Source organism: Brachionichthys hirsutus, unplaced genomic scaffold (assembly GCF_040956055.1).
Source record: "Brachionichthys hirsutus isolate HB-005 unplaced genomic scaffold, CSIRO-AGI_Bhir_v1 contig_1378, whole genome shotgun sequence".
NCBI classification, from domain to species: domain Eukaryota; kingdom Metazoa; phylum Chordata; class Actinopteri; order Lophiiformes; family Brachionichthyidae; genus Brachionichthys; species Brachionichthys hirsutus.
This window is the reverse complement of record NW_027180474.1, coordinates 50,979-67,549: the sequence shown is the minus strand read 5'-3', so window position 1 is coordinate 67,549 and position 16,571 is coordinate 50,979. Positions and strand designations below refer to the sequence as shown.

Below are 16,571 nucleotides of genomic sequence, written 5' to 3'. Positions count from 1 at the left end.
GGAACCTCTACCTGCGGGCATGTGTAATGATCTGAGCATGTGTGTGCATGCATGCTGAAAATAAACTGTCCACCACTGCAGCCTTTATTTGCTGCTCTAAGAATGAAATGTTTCTGCTCTCTTTTTAAGACACTAGTAATTAAAGAGATGTATTCCAAAATCAGAGGTAGGACAGATGGGAGCAGCACAGGACTGGAGGCTCCTTGTTGATCTGGAGCAGAGACTCTGCTTCCCAGTGGAGATCGCCACGACCAACCTCAGGACAGATCTTGTGTTGTGGTCTACCTCAATTCGAAGTGTTTACATCATAGAGCTCACAGTGCCATGGGAGGATAATATAGGCGAGGCCTTTGAGCGGAAGAAGCTTCGGTATGCCGAGCTGGCAGCGGATGCTGAACAACGGGGCTGGAAGACCACAGCCCTCCCTGTAGAAGTGGGCTGCAGAGGCTTTGTGGGCAGGACTGCTACTAGTCTCCTCAGGGGCATGGGAATCCGGGGCCAGGCCCAACGGCAAATCATCAAAGCCCTGTCCAGTGCTTCTGAACGAGCAAGCCAGTGGCTCTGGATCAGGAGGAGAGACAACAGCAGGGGGTATAGAAGGGGGTAAGGCAGAGGGGGGCACACCCGGGACGCCAGGTGTTGCTGCTGAACCCTCTTGAGGTGTCGTGGGCCTGTTCAGTGAAACACCTATGATGGAGGGTGCCCACCTGATGACCCCAATGAAACCCTTAGCCCCTTCTATCCTGCCCTGTGATGACTATAATCCCTACCCATTTATCAAGGTAATAAAGGATTGTAACATCCAGTCCCATTCCGGTATGCAGTCAGTGCACTTTGGGTAATAACACCATATCCTGTGTTTGTAAAACCAAGGAGCTTCCATGAACGCAGACAAATGAAGTCATACAATCCCGGGTTAAACTTGCTTTATAAGCATCTGTAAATGACATTTGTTAAATGATAGTATGAGTGACCATCATCACCTTTCTTGATAAAGTCCATTTACACCTTAAACAAAAAGCAGCAGCAGGAGTTTGCTGCAAACAGTCCAGCTCCAGTGTTCGCAGAAAAAACAAACAAAGACCTTTCTGGACAAAAGTCAGGAAAATTAAAGAGAACAGACAACAAGACCTTTGCATTAGTGGTAAGAAATAAAGTTCTAACAGTGTTTTGTCACAGAAGAGAGGCCCCTTTAAAAGCTTTTTTCTTTACACTATTTCCATCCAACAATCAGTTGTTCCTGATTCAGGAACAGACAGTCTATATAATCAAGTCCAGCACAAAAAGAACGCGATTACTGGATGTACTCCAGAGGCGGGGAATGGCATCCAGGCGACGTAAATCAGAGAGCCATGTGTTTCTCCGGCGCCTGCTTGTGGGCCAGATACAGGAAGAGAATGCTCGACAGGGCGCTAACCAGGAAGATGACGTCAAACCAGCGGTGGTAGAAGTTGAACTGCAGCTCTCCGAGGACCTCGGTCACGATGGAGCGATACTCCAGCGGCATGCTCATACGCATCAGCAGCACAGAGGAGACAAAATACATCCCCTGAGACCAAGACAACAGTTTGCTTCAGCAATTGGTTGCAGGTTGTGTTAAAACTGTCAAGAGACCGACTCACCATGATCTGAGCAAAGACCAGCACAATGACATTGGAGGACTTGCTGCTCGATATTGCATAGAAGAACTAGAAACAAGTGTTAATCCATGGTCTGTAAGCCAGTTTAGCTTATATCATGAGATGATGTTACCTTAGTCAGGGTGATGAGTAAACCCCGAATGGATGTAACGATTATGATTCCCACCAAAATGAAAGAGATGTGTTGGGACCAAAACTTCACCTGACGGGGAGGAAGAGAAGAATGAGAACAGCAGCGAGACGGGAAGGAACGGGAACAGAGGAGGGCGCAGCATTATCCTTACAGCTGTGCAATCTGACATGCGATTCCCATTACAGGTGTGTGTGTGTGTGTGTGTGTGTACTTCTTACATCAAACTGGATACCCAAGTAGTTCACGGTAATTTCGATGCCCCTCGTCACTGGATCCGTTTTTCCAACTCGATCAAACACAATGTTTATTGTGGCCTACGGTAGAGATGAGAGGCGCTTTAACAGAAATATAAAAGTACTTGGTAATCGATTACAGGTTCAGATCAGAGTTCTGGTTGGAACCATTGTGAATCACCTCGACACAGCAGTGGTGCAAAAGTGAGTTACATTCTGAAAAGTGTGCAGTTGAGCAGGGAGTTAATCAGGAATGACTTATAAAGACGAAGGTCAACATGTTTATAGGAAGATATCAATCAACTAATCCTTAAATAACGATTTACTAAGCTTGAGTCTCCAGAAACTCTATTCTGGAGTCCAATCGGTCATTAATGAATAACTGAGAGTTCCTTCGTGACTCTTCTGGTCGTCCCTCACTCTACCGCATTGAAAGGTGTAGCCGTGTACTACGTAAAGCACATCCTCAGTAATAAAGGTGATTACAAAACAGGGCCGCAGCACGCCCTGTACCGACCGGTCAGTGACGGAAGACACTAGCAGGGGTAAGACGCCGCCGGGAATGTTCTTACCATGAAGATTTTCCAAACACAATAAATGGAAAAGAAGTAGCCAAGGAAGTTGAAGTATTTCCCCTGGAATGTCTTTGAGTACTCAATTCGTTCCTAAAACAAGGAGAGGAGGCGGGTCAGATTACAGTAAGGGAAAATGACCAGCAGGTTAATATCCAACAATAACTTTATTCCAGATTCCAGCCTCCATGTCTCGCCTTGTTGTCCCTATAGACGTGTGTGTGTGTGTGTGTGTGTGTGTGTGTGCGTGCGTGTGTGTGTGCGTTTGTGCTACCTTCGTGGCTTGCAGATCCACAGTCTCCAGAAAGAGTTGCCGACTCAACTCTTCCAGAGCATCAACCTCCTGCTGGATCAAAGATAGGTCTGAAGGAAAGATGTTACAGTTGACATGAGTTACAATAAAATGATAAAAATGAACACCCTTCGCAAACATAACATATAAGTGTGAGGATACTTTCGCTGCCTGCTTGAGGCGAGGTGACGCTCTTGATCATGCCCCAGAATCCGGTCTGTTTGTTCTGATCTTCGCCACGCTGGTACATCTGCCTCCGCGTCATGGCGATCCTAGACACAACGTATCTGAGGCTCAATCATTTTCTTCCATTAGAATTGCATCATTAGATTCATCCTCGTTTTCACCCACCGTTTCTTCTTGCTGACAATCATGTCCATCGTTTGAAGCAGTCGCCTCTCCAGAGCGAGAATGTCGCTGTCTGTTACATTTCTGTGGAAAAACGCCAGAGCAGGCAGCGTCATTCAAAACGGCCCTAAAAATTCACCTTTCAGGGGGGGCAGAAACGGAGATAGTCATCACGACTCTCTCCGGATCAACCCCCCACCCCCTTTTTTTGTCCACCTACGTTGTACATATTATGTGTCTTTTTAATTTATTGTTATTTTGCATCTGTGGTGTAATTTATTTTTAATGTATTGTTATTTTGCATCAAGTTAGGAATCTAATATTCGTTTTATTTGTATTGTTAAATGTCGATGATTTATGTACTAAGGACTTTCAACGGAAACAAGACCGCAAGGGCTTTTTTGAAATGCTCCTCTTAGACAGGATGTTTGACTGTATTTGTACTGTAATACATGCTACTGTCTGACTATTTGTACTGTAATACATGCTACTGTCTGACTATTTGTACTGTAATACATGCTACTGTCTGACTATTTGTACTGTAATACATGCTACTGTCTGACTATTTGTACTGTAATACATGCTACTGTCTGACTATTTGTACTGTAATACATGCTACTGTCTGACTGTATTTGTACTGTAATACATGCTACTGTCTGACTATTTGTACTGTAATACATGCTACCGTCTGACTATTTGTACTGTAATACATGCTACTGCCTGACTGTACTTGTGCTGTAATACATGCTACTGTCTGACTGTAACTGTACTCTAACATTCCCATCTAATAAATATATTCATCATCATCATCGCACCGGCAGCATGGCGCCCAAACAGGGGCGTGGATCAGGACGTCTCATAGGCAGACCTGGTTTAAGAGGATGTTTGACATGACTGGTGACGGTCGGAGTAAAGCCGTAGCTGAGCTTACCGAAGGAAATATGACATATATGTGTAGGGACAGTTGACAGCACCAAAGCCAGACAGCAGAGCCATGAGAGTGACCCCGATCACACCGACCCGACTGATGAGCTGCTCAATCGACAGGATGCCTGGAGAAAAACAGGCGACAGGCTGAAAACGGCTCGGCTACCGCTTCACTCGCTGTGGGAGCGAGAAAGGGACACGCACTCACCGTGCTTCGGACTGAGGATGGGAAACGGGTCTCCCAACTTCCAGAAGAAATACATGAAGGTGAACCACACCATGCAAGCAAATAGAAGCCTCTGCCTGTGCACTGCACAAAGCAAAAGGCTTTCTGTGACACAGGATTCATCGGTTATTTCAAGCGTTTATTCTCACTGCTGAGCAGCCGGCCGTACTTACACAGGCGGATGTTGCTGACGACGAAGTAACCGATGTAGAAAGGCACCACAAAGATGAGAACCAGCAGGATCACATGGAGGTTCAGCTTCCAGTGGAAATACCTGGAGCTGAGGCAAAGACGATTAAAAGCTGTCGCAGTAAAACCGCGGGTCAGATCCCGCAGAGAACGCGCTCACCTGCTGCTTAAGGCCCCCAGAATCTCAAAGATGATGAGCTCAAACATGGTGCATGAAAAAGCAAAGGTGACAGAGAACACCACCTGGACGATGTACTGTCGCACCTGTCAACAAACACCAAAACAATGACAGCCGTCGATACAGATACAAACGTGCATTTGTTTTCTCATCAGAATCACGTCTGAAATAAATTCCTCGAATAAGGGCAGACCTCGTAGTCTTTGAAAAGCTGCCGCATCGAGAATAACCAGCCAAAGCCGAAGAACAGCGCCTAAAGGGGATTAAACGGGCATTACTTGAGGGAAGATATTCGTATTTGTCTCACTTGGCCAGCTCGTAATTACCTGTGAGGTGAACATGATGACCGAGTCCACGAGAAACGACATGTCTCGAAAGCAGCCTTTATTCAGCTGATCCTGAAGGCGTAGCCGTCGAGAGAAGTTTCCCTCCGCGTCGACATGAAATCACCGACAGACCGGAAAACTAGGAAATGTCTGTTATGATGCCATTGAGCTCATTTTGGAAGCATTTGTTGTTCGGCTGCTCAACGTTATCGCTCAGCGGGTACGTCGCCAATAAGCTTCCGACCACCACACTTCCGTCGAAGAATTATGACGCGACAAAACCCAATTACAATACAGTATTACAAAATTAGACAAAACCGGAATCGCTCTGTAAATTATTTTTATTCATGCTAAAACACAAACTTGATAATCTTATTCAACGATGTTATGTTCTGTAGCTCTTCTATCTATTTATAATTGTAACATTTACCTACAGGGGGCGACAAAACAACACAATTGCCGATCGCTGCTTTAGTAGAGATGATAATGCTACTACGTAATTCTGCTGCTGCCATGACTACTACGCTGACTACTTACTGCAACTAATAATAATAATAATAATAATACGACTACTAATGGAAAATAATAATAATACGACTACTAATAATAATCATCATCATCATCGTCATAATAGAGTGGGAACAATTATATTCTGTATTCTTCTACTCTTTTTATAAACAATTATGTGTAACTCTTGTCCTTGTCGTGCTTTAACATTTAAATGTCAATACAACATTTTCTAAATGTTTTGAACGTTTACAGGTTTTATATCACAAATTGCATTTCTCTTCAGTTGTATTATTAATATGTTTATGAATGGTTCCGGCTTTCTCCTGAAACAATGCAGCGCTACTCTCTGAAATGCACTGGAGGTCGCTGTGAGTGTGACGCTGGCGTTTGGCTTCAGAAGCCAACCGGAGTTCTGAGCCGCTGCCGGTTTTGTTCATTGTGCTGCTGGTGCGCTTTTCTGCAGTGATGCCCGAATAGACTGCTGGCCCGGGTCATAAGGACGGATAAAATGTTACTGGGGTAGACCGTCCTCAACGGATGTCTTTTAGGAATTAGAAAAAGTAGAGGTGAGTGTCTAAATATCGTGTTTGTACAGTTTATGTGCGTAGAGTAAAAGAGCAGAGGGGAAAAGGGTATTTTTTAATTGTTGTATTTGGTGTATAAATTGTTTTAAGTAGTTAATTAAGTCGTTGCAAGTTGTTTCAGACTTAAATGTTATAAAATATCTGATCACTTTTAACCCCGCTGATTCGGGATTGACTTAAATTTGCGTTGCCTCCCAGGGAATAACTGAATTGCTGGCAGCATCTAAGGATCACGAGAAGATGCTCCAAATTCCACCATAACGTCAAACGTATGTCTGGATCACGGCTGGATCAACAGTCCTTTGGGAGTCCTGGAGTTCAAATTGTGCTGAATCAGGCACCGAAACATTCCCGTCTCAGTGCTCACCCTTCGCCCTCATTGTTGAATGAGCGATGAAGGCTACGAGGAACGCTCTGCCGCTGTGCGTACTCTTACTGGTGGTGAGATGTCTTCACGGTAAGTACGCCATGCTCATAATAAAAGATCTGCGCAAACTCTAAGCAAGGATTTGAACAATGTTTGTCATTGGGTGGACGTTTCAGGCAGGGTGACAGCGCCGGCGCGTCTGGAAGCTCCAGTGGAGAAGCCTTTCACTCTGACCTGCAGTGTTTCACGGGATCGCGGTGAGTCTCTGAGGCAGGTGCGCTGGCTGGACGTCCACAACCAGACACTGCTGACCCACCAACCCGGGCTGAAAGGCAGCGTGAGTGGACAGCAGCACGTGGAGCTCGCGTCCTCTCCGAAGGACAGCTCGGCGATCACCATCCGCAGGGTGGGCTTCCGGGACGAGGGCTGCTACACCTGCATCTTTGACATGCATCCGCCCGGTTCAAAGCAGGGACAGACCTGCCTCGCTGTTACCTGTGAGTAAGGCCATTGAGGACAGGCAGCCCACAGCATCACTCTGGGTTGTCTCTATGATGATATATTCAGTTCAATCAGTTTTAAATCGACCTATTTTCTTCTGCTGAGTAATTTGATCTGCATTTATATCTGCTTTATTGTCTTATGATCCGTTTTTTGATGAATGAGTGAGACCACATCTATTTGCATGTTAGACATTTATTTGGTCTAATATGCAAAGAGATGCGTTCTCACTAAATCTGACTTAAGTTTATTTGGTGAATTGACCCGAGTCTGCTGTTTTAGAACATCTGATTATAATTTCAGTTAAAACAACATGCTGTGATTGATTTTGGATATTTGCCCCTTTACAATCGAACTACCCTGAGACGTTACTATTCTCAGGGATGGATACTGCTCTATGCAGCCTGGATATCAGCAGTGGTGATTCCCAAAAAATCAAGACATCCTTAAGTTGATGATCCCGTAGAGACTTGGATGTAGTCATGTTAATAAAGCGCTGAGCTGCAGCAGGTCAAGAAGGACTTTTCTCCGAAGCAGAAACATCCGCTGCAGATTCCAGTCTGCATGGTTTCTGTTCAGGGAGCTTCGTGTTCTTAATGTTTAGCTTTGTGCTATTTTTCACCCTCTGTCTCCTTGTAATGTTTTTTCTTGCCTCTTCCCTTCATTCCTCACCCTTTAATCGGATCATGGCCTCTTTATTCTCCTAGCGCAAGTCACTGGCGGCAGCAACGTGACTGCGGTGCGAGGCAAGAAGGCCCTCCTGTCCTGCTTCTACGGTTTGCCTGAAAAGGTGCAGCAGATCCTGTGGAGACATTCGTCTGCACGGGGAGATTCCACAGAGGTGGCCTCCTTTGCAAAGCGTAGCGACGCCATGATAGAGCCGCCGTACCAGGGGAGAGTTTGGCTCAGCGCCTCCCTGTCTGACAGCCAGCTCGCCATCCAGCCCGTCGCTATCCAGGACGAGGGATGCTACACCTGCCTGTACACGCTCCCCGACCGGGAAAAGAGCGCCAGGGTTTGCCTCACCACTTACGGTAAACATATTTTTCTAATTAGCCATTAGTGATTGTTTCAGAATGCATTCATAGAAGGGCTCACAAACGAAGGAAAATAGACTTTTGTAGGGTGAATAATGATAATAAAATGTCTCCATATAGAAGGTCATCTGTATCTGATCAGGCACCGTTCTTTGAAAATAAATCGGAGACTTGTTTTTTTGAAATCTCCTTTGATTGAGTATGAGACAACTGGAACGTTTGACCTTTTGCACCAAATGTGTTTGGAGAACAAATCGTGTGATTTGGAATCAAAGCCCGGAGACCGTGATGATCCATCGAGATGACATGTTTCACTCTGGACCAAAGTCAGGCGCTCATTTGTGTTCTCAGACACAAGCTGAATGCATCATTAAAACAGTCTGAACAAAGAGCTCCAGGGAAGCTGTTGCCGGTGAGTTACGCTGCTTCGCTTCCCACTGGTGTCCCACTCGTGTCCCACTCGTGTGAACCAGCTGGACAGCCGTGAGGGAATCTATCCTGCATCAGGTCCACGAGCTGAGAGGACTGGATCATGCAAAGATTCAACGCAAATGTTGGGAGAGGGAGGTACCCCTGGGGTTTAGACAGGAATGCTGATCTTTGCTTCCTGAATGGCTCTGCTGCATGCTTTCCTTTGACAGACTATGCTATACTGGTGGCTGATCTGTTACCACACAAACACAGAAGGGTGTGTCCATAAGAAAGAATGGAGCATTAGACGGAATGACGGCGGCAGGGAGCGAGGGAGGGGGTGCATGACTGGGTTAGTGTCTGCAGCAGACACTGATTCCCTCTGTGCTTTGTCTTTCTCTCTTTTTGCTCATTTGTGTTCCCTTGATTTTCCCCTTTCTGTCAGTTATACCCACAAACAGATGCGCTTTTGTTTTAAGTTGATCCGTGCTGCACGCCAGGTGTTCCTCAGGTACAATTCGTGTCAGCTTTACCCCCATTTCTACTCCGCAGACAGTGGCAGCGATGGTTAAAGGAAATCCAAATGCGCTTGAAAAGAACGGATGTAAGTGAGGCAAATCATAATAAATCTTCTACAACCAATGGAATTAAAATGCATTACAGGGCAGCAAAGCGTCGTTACATAAAAGATGTGACGTATTAAACATATTGTAAATAAGCACTGCGAATAGTGGATTCTGAGGGGGGACAAAAACACAATTCAGGTGACTGATTTGGTGATAAACCACTTTCATGTTTGTGTCTTGTCCCTGCTGGTACCTGTTGGTATTGGGTATTAGATATTTATATTTTATGACCCACCATTAAATCTGCTACGCTGCAGTCCAGACAGGGTTTTCCCAAGGAGACATTCGAACTATAAAATATCTTTGACTCCACGCGTTCTCGCCAACATAAACGTTGCCGGTTCCAGTGCGTCGCATTCCTCGCTCGGCCCCGAGAACAGTAACTTAAAAGTTCAGGAATCCACATACCTGAACCCTGAACTGATCCAGAAGCTTTGAGGATATTCTCCAGGATCATCACCGTGATTTAACCGAAGACAGCCTGAACACGCAGAGGCTAAGCCAACGCAGCAAAAGCCTCAGAGGTTTTTGACTTGTGCATTAAACACGGCAAAATGGATCAAGTGAAGAAGAATGAATGTAATAAAATGCACTATATCAAATAATGTGTTGCTTGGCAGAGCGTGTTCCAGTGAGCCGGTCATTCATGTTGCCGTTAGAGTTAGATTTAGGTTTGGGGTTATTTTTTCAGGGTTTAAATCCTCTCCACTCGTCCTTGGTTGTGCATAAACACGTTCCTGAGCCTTCCTATGCTGCTTCTGTTTTCTCCCAGTGCTGCCCAAACCTCAGGTGAGCTACAAGACTACCTCTCCGGGTGTGATCGAAGCCAACTGCACCTCGGCGTCGCGCCCCCCAGCAGAGATCGTGTGGAACGTAGAGCGAGATAACCGCACTCTTGGGCCCCCCGTGACCACACATCTCCCCCAGGACGACGGGACCACTCTGGTCATCAGCACACTGTCTGTCCAATCTGGGCTGCTGAAAGACGTGTCCGTCAAATGCCTGGTGCACCACAAAGGGCTCGAGTCCCCGATCGCTGTATCCATGAACACAAAAAGTGAGGTGACATCGCTCGACTCTTGCTTACGCCCCATTTCTGACAGAAATTCTGTTGTTGTTGTTGTTTTTATCCTCCTGCAAAGCAATGTTTCAAACTCAAATGACCTTTATTTGTATGAGAATGTCACATTTAAAAAAAGAAAGAAAGAAAAAACGTAATATATTTCATTTCATTTATATATTTAAAACAAATCATGAATGGTCTGATATATTATTTACTTGCTGTTTGTAGTAAACAAATCACACAAGAACAGCATGAAAGCCTCAATGCAACATATTTTCCCCAAACGTAGCACAAAATCCTTCTTAGCTGACAACGGTCTCAAAATTCTTCACGCCTTCCTGAAGTCCTGGGACTTTTCTGTGTCTGCATCTTTCAACGATAACGGTGCATAAAAAGGAAGTTGTGATCAGACTAGCATAGCTACAGACACTGATATACACTTAGCTTCTAATAATATTTAATCTAGATCTGCAAAGAACAGGTTTAACCCCAGTAATATATTAATGTTTTTGGAATGTGTCCTTTCTCTCCCCAGTTGGGACGGCTCTTACAATCCTGATCTCAGTAACGACCGTAGCAGCGCTGCTGGTCATGTCCCTTTGTTTTTGCCTTTGGAAGTGTTTCCTGCGCAAAGAAGGTGAGACTAGCATTCTCAAGGTTTATATCAGGCAGTAGAAGAAACCAGTGTCGCACCCATCTACATCGCTACGCTCGAAGAGGCTGGGTGGTTTTAGAATTCCCTGTGAGGAGAACAATCTGCGATTGATTAAAGTCAACGGGTCACTGGAGAGAGAGAAAAAACCTCCTTATGTTTTGCATAAGTATTTTAACAAAGCATAAAATCTGTAAAAAAAATAAATAATAATAATTCAGATCATTCTGATCTTGGTTCCAGCAACACTGGATGTAGACAGATGGGAAAGATGAGGAACATTCCACAGGTACAAGGTTTACCGGTTATGAAAGCAAATCCGTAAGAGGCTCAGGCATTCAGAAGCAAGGATGGGAGGAGGTTTACCCTTAAGGTTCGGCCTTAATGAACACGGGTTGTGTGGATGATGCTGGGGCTCAGAGCCGCTGTTATTGTTGTGTGTTTATTTTCAGATGAGCAGTCGCTTGGATGAAACCTGAAGTTAAATAGAAGATGATGAATTGTGTCCCTGAATCATCATCAGCAGCAGCAGCGTCTTTGCAGGAAGGGGAACTGATCGGATGCACCTCAGTAGGATGTTGAATGCGATCCTATGGATGAGCTGCAACTGTTCAACGATATTCGCCTCTACTCACCCAACCGCAGCGGATTTATAGAAACCTCTTCTGTGTCTCTGTGTGAAATGTGTGTCCTGTTGCCTCTGCATGTCAGAGTCAAGACATTTCATATGATAATGTTGAGTGTGATAAATAGACCAAGGATTTCATGTCTTAAAGTAAAAATCCATTGAAAGATTTGATTTATAAGATGGTTCATGATCGTTCCTACGTTGTATGTTAATTCATTGATACAAGCGATAAAGGTGAATCGCCGTTCGTTGTCCTCGTATGTTTTGAGTGAGAAATATTGAAATGATGATCGATCATTCCTTCTGTGTTTGGCTGCTTTTTTTTTTACAGGTATGTGAATGACAACAGAAATAGTTATAAATTAGTCTTACTTTATATTGCCCAAACCTATAAGGCCTATACAGAGACGCTGGATCCAAGATGCGTCCTCATGTGTGTATTTATTTGACACCAACGTACGGCAGTACTAGAGATGGACAAAGTCCATAGATAATGCTTCAGACTCCCAAGCTATATTCACGTTCACCACACGGGGCAGCAGAGACACACACATACAGTGCTCACCATAAGCATATTGTCCACATTGAGGTAAATCACACTTACCTTCTCTAATAGACATGTTTATATGGTTGGCCACAGCAAAAGCAAAAAAAAAAAAGTCAGCAAGTCTGTAATATAATAAATAGTACTAAGTATTTACTTATCATTATACAATGCTTTCAGAACAACATCAAAAAGAACTCTTATCGTAGATTTGGGTTGCTGCGTCTGTCTGAGGAGGGCGTTCTGCTCATTTCAGCTGCAGTTTTCTTCATGTTCTCCATGAGACCCACACAGGTATAGAGTCAGTGTGTGACACGAGGTTTCCCTTCCTTCTCAGACGTCATATCTCTCTGCTTCCTCACCATGTCTGAGTTTCATATTCCTCGGTTTCTCACGTATGTGCACTAAGGTGTGATCCTGAAGCATGTGCAGGATGCTGTGTGAACAACTCCGCAGATGAGTTATAGATAGAGTTTACACGTTGAACATAGCTGGCATAGGGTTCCACTTCCTCTACATTGTCACTCTGGAAAAAACAAACAACACACAATTCATTAGCGAAACCTAATAATGTGGAAAAACGGCTTCGTTTAAAGCGCGGGGTGCAGGAAGATGCCTACCGGGGAAGATTTGGATGATGCTGGATTGTTGGACTGTTGGCCTCGCCTGGGAAAACGTGGATGAACGAATTCATTCAATTATCAGAAAAAAAAAAGATCTTTGCAATCTGCAATTGAGCAGCTCATTTTCATCAAATAATAATCCTTACCTCAAAGTCTGTTTCTTTCGTACAATAAATATAATTCCTATCAAGACCACAAAGACCGCCACCACCACCACCACAATAATGACACACAGCCAAGGGACATAACCTGCCGTGAAAGAATGAACATTTAAAACATAGAAATAATCTGTTAGACACGAGTATAAAGTATGTGCAAAAATACCAAAACAATAGAAAACACTTAAGAAAATCTCCATTCTGACCTTTTCTCAGTTTTGGTAACAAAATCTTTTCCTCTGGCCAGTACGGGTGGCGGATGGCACAGCTCAGCTTTTCTATATCCACTCCCTCGGGGAGTTTAAGATGACTTTCCACCGTAAATAACCCGTTTGAATCAGGCAGTGTTGTTTCCACAGTGGTTGAGTTTAACATGTGACTCCAGGTGATGTTGGCTGCAGGTTTTCCTCTTTCAGCTTTACACACGGCCACCAGCTTGTTGTCTCTTCGCTCTAACCAGGACGATATACTGGGAGGGACTGACAAGATTCAACAAGAGACATTAGAATCAACATTGGATGTTCTCTCCTACCTGATAGTAGTTTACAAGTAGTTTTAAATGATGATGATGAATATATTTATTAGATAGAATGTTAGAGTACAAGTATAGTCACACAGTAGCATGTATTACAGTACAAATAAAGTCAAACATCCTGTCTAAGAGGAGCATTTCAAAAAAGCCCTTGCGGTCTTGTTTCCGTTGAAAGTCCTTCGTACATAAATCCTCCACGATTAACAATACAAATTTAACAATACAAATTTAACAATACAAATAAAAATAAAACCAATATTCAATAACTCAATTGATGCAACGTAACATTAGAAAAACAAAAATAAAAATAAAATGATTTTACACCGCCGATGCAAACTAACAATTAATCTAAAATAAATTACCCCACTGAATGACAATAAATTACATAAATTACAATAAATTGCTTTTCAGTTTGAAAATGAGCATAAATATTTGTGAGCATTAAACATTTGCAGGAGACATTTGATGAGAGCAACGTCGTGTATTTAACAGTGAAAGCGCGTCTAACAAGGGAGGAGCAGAAAATCACAATCGCAATCCGGAAGGAAAGAAAGAATTCAGTAGCAGACACTTTAAAATGTAGGCAAATATTACAAAAATCTAAATAATTACAAGCAAAGAATAATTTTCACCACATGTTTTAAATAAAGCGTCGACTATAACATCCCGCTAGAAGCAAGTAGAATCTGTGGTCATTTTTTTGGAAAATGCACCATTAAATGTATTTTTCCAATTAGAAAATTCCTACCTGTGATAGAAACTTTGAACTCATGACGGTCACCTCCTCCTTTGTAGGCCGACTGGCACGTGTAAGTCCCCACGTCATCGCTCGAGAAGTTTGAGATGTGCAGGAACGACTGAGCGCTGGCCGTGTCTCGGAGTGTCTTGCCATCATTGCAGGAGTTTTCATGCCGTCCATCATTACTAAAGGCAATCTTACAGAATTTGTCTGTCAAATTTAAGTTCCAGATAACATAAAATGTCTCTGCCCGGGTCTTATTGCTGCATGTCAAGTTGGCATCACTCCCCAAGTTGAAAGCTGAATGTCTGACAACTGGAAACAAGCAAAGAACAATTTTATTATTTCAGGATACATATGGGAAAATATGGCCTAACAACATAAATAAACTCAAAAGAAAATGTTGCACATCTGTAATTTTAGGTATGATGCGCAAGATAAATAAAAGGTTATACAGTTGCAGCTATGAAATAAAGGATGTGGTTGAAACCTTTTTTTAGCTTAGTTGGGTCATACTTTAATACTTTAATTTACAGTACTTTAATACGACTTTAATATCAATTCATCTTCTTGAAGACGAGACGACCGTAATCGCCTCGTCTGCAGCTGCTTTTATCGGAAGCTGTGGGTCACGGGTTCTGCTGGAGTCTGTCCCAGCTGAATACGGGCCAGAGGGAGGGCGTACACCCCGGATGAGACACCAGCTCGAGTTGCACGACTTGGGATGACAAACCCACGCCTACACCTTTCCCCACAACAGAGAGAGAATAACGCATCATGGTGCTACCCCCCATCTGAAATCGTGATTTCCACTCATTCCACTCATTCAGAAATCGATGCTCAGTATGATTATTTCCTCCCTTGCCAGCGTGTGCTCTACCCCCGCCTCCAGGCTCCAGCCATGCTGTTTCCACTGACTCCTATGAGACAAACCACAGCAGGAAGATGCTAAGCGGTTGCCTTTACAGATCATGACTCTGCCCAGCGTCACAGATAAAGTAGCGTGTCCAAAATGACACTTTCATGGTATTAAATTGTTATTTTAATTGGCAGCAGTAACAAATACAGCGGTACACAATGTGAATACATCCTACGAAGACCACCTGTTTGGGCTTCTCTGTCAAAAAAACATACTGTAATGATAAAATAATGAGAATAATTTCTAAAACATACCCCCAGGCTTCAGTCCTGACCCTTGGCTCCATGCTCCAGACAATGAGCTGATGAACGCGGCATAAATCCACATCGTCTCCCTCATCTCCAGTCACCGTTAACGTTCTCCGTACACTGGTGGGAAGAGCCTCTCTCTAAAGACACAGTCCTGAACAGCGTCTTGACAGGAAACTCATTTAAGTAACTTTGCTCTTGCTGTCATGGTCTATAATGAAGTTGAAGTATTTCACAAGGTCAGGGTGAAGCAGGTTCTCCTCCTCATACAGACAAACTGAAAATCCATAACACCCCTCATGAGGTAGATATTCTCGCTCTTCCCCTTCTCCAACTGCGTTCCACTGAAACGTCTATTTTTTCCTCCCACGCAGAATGACGTCTGGCTATGTCAAGGCACCGATTTCCTTTTGTGCTCTTAAAAGCAGAATACGTGAATGCTCTGAGTTAGACAGCGGCAGTTTCGTTTTTATTAAATACATTTAGCAAAAATGTGAGAGGTGTTTATTTAACGCAGTCTATGGTGTCATAAATATGTTGCAATATATATATATAGCAGCGCATATAGAGTTCAAACTTATTCTACAGTTCAATCAATACATTTTCTTAGTGAAAACATTCATTCATGGAGGTAAGAGTTCTTGTTTTATTACGCAGTTTGGGGTTTTGAGTAATGAATTCACCACTGATCACAAACTTCAAAAGAAATCTTTCATGCTGAGTTTGCCACAATCGTTTGCTTGTGGCCTTGTGCATGCTGCTGTAAGCACATCTTGTCGTTTAGCGGTTGCACAATGCAAAGTGGCTCACATGCACATTAGAATGTGTGGGCGCAGGCGTCATAACTGATGCAAGTCCCAGTTTGCAGGTCAGAGACATCGCATTATTCTGTTATCACATTGATGTGGTCATGCGGAGGTTGTGGCTCTTGAGTAACGAGACATCTGGTTAATAACGGTCATTTAAGGCTGATGGAGAACGGAAACTCGGCGTTTCCTTTTCTCTGCTACTTCAAAAAACCCTCAATGCAGCTATATCGCATTTGAAAGTATGAAAAAGTCATTATTGCATTAAAACTAGGTAAAACTAGCTGTGTGTGTTCTGCTTTTTCTGACGTCTAATATTAGTTATCGGGCACGCAGGCAGCAGTTCAGCTGACTGTGTGCTGGACACAAAGGAACTTATTTTTCCACATAATTGCAAAAAAGCTCTAGTCATGAAGTAATGTTGCTCAGCCGTGTTCCTCAAAAAGTTGAAACATTAGGCTGATGAAAAAGGTCTGACACATTGTGTGTGTGTGTGTGTGTGTGTGTGTGTGTGTGTGTGCACTGTTTCCCTTTGATAATGCAGACTTCCTGTTTATGT

The 16,571-nt window shown here is 43.6% G+C and overlaps 3 protein-coding genes across 3 annotated transcripts; 1 reads left to right on the top strand and 2 right to left on the bottom strand.

Annotated features, from left to right (window-relative positions):
- Positions 1–147: 147 nt before the first annotated feature.
- On the top strand, positions 148–10,838 carry LOC137915201 (OX-2 membrane glycoprotein-like). The gene is made up of 5 exons (XM_068758642.1): positions 148–166; positions 6,702–7,022; positions 7,734–8,060; positions 9,873–10,157; positions 10,699–10,838. The coding sequence occupies exons 1-5, from the start codon at positions 148–150 to the stop codon at positions 10,836–10,838; spliced, it is 1,092 nt and encodes a 363-aa protein (XP_068614743.1).
- LOC137915197 (Golgi pH regulator) lies at positions 918–5,106 on the bottom strand. Its single transcript, XM_068758637.1, has 14 exons — positions 5,065–5,106; positions 4,932–4,991; positions 4,721–4,824; positions 4,545–4,651; positions 4,354–4,455; positions 4,150–4,270; positions 3,222–3,302; positions 3,033–3,142; positions 2,853–2,941; positions 2,579–2,671; positions 1,992–2,087; positions 1,753–1,842; positions 1,623–1,688; positions 918–1,549 (listed from the first exon to the last, which is right to left on the bottom strand). Exons 1-14 carry the CDS (start codon positions 5,104–5,106, stop codon positions 1,343–1,345), a joined length of 1,368 nt encoding a protein of 455 aa, XP_068614738.1. The 3' UTR covers positions 918–1,342.
- Positions 10,839–12,378: 1,540 nt separating the features above from the next.
- On the bottom strand, positions 12,379–15,297 carry LOC137915200 (cell surface glycoprotein CD200 receptor 1-A-like). The gene is made up of 6 exons (XM_068758641.1): positions 15,213–15,297; positions 14,049–14,354; positions 12,975–13,247; positions 12,757–12,859; positions 12,608–12,653; positions 12,379–12,513 (listed from the first exon to the last, which is right to left on the bottom strand). Exons 1-6 carry the CDS (start codon positions 15,295–15,297, stop codon positions 12,379–12,381), a joined length of 948 nt encoding a protein of 315 aa, XP_068614742.1.
- Positions 15,298–16,571: the final 1,274 nt, after the last annotated feature.

Coding starts and splice junctions, on each gene's coding strand:
- LOC137915200 (XM_068758641.1), bottom strand. CDS start 15,297: ATGAGGGAGACGATGTGGATTTATGCCGCGTTCATCAGCTCATTGTCT. Junction 12,860..12,974: donor GTTACCAAAACTGAGAAAAG/GTCAGAATGGAG, acceptor CTTTCACGGCAG/GTTATGTCCCTTGGCTGTGT. Junction 12,514..12,607: donor CATCATCCAAATCTTCCCCG/GTAGGCATCTTC, acceptor TGTTTTTTCCAG/AGTGACAATGTAGAGGAAGT.
- LOC137915197 (XM_068758637.1), bottom strand. CDS start 5,106: ATGTCGTTTCTCGTGGACTCGGTCATCATGTTCACCTCACAG. Junction 4,825..4,931: donor AGCTTTTCAAAGACTACGAG/GTCTGCCCTTAT, acceptor GTTTGTTGACAG/GTGCGACAGTACATCGTCCA. Junction 2,942..3,032: donor GCCTCAAGCAGGCAGCGAAA/GTATCCTCACAC, acceptor TCTTTCCTTCAG/ACCTATCTTTGATCCAGCAG.
- LOC137915201 (XM_068758642.1), top strand. Junction 7,023..7,733: donor GACCTGCCTCGCTGTTACCT/GTGAGTAAGGCC, acceptor TTATTCTCCTAG/CGCAAGTCACTGGCGGCAGC. Junction 8,061..9,872: donor GGTTTGCCTCACCACTTACG/GTAAACATATTT, acceptor GTTTTCTCCCAG/TGCTGCCCAAACCTCAGGTG.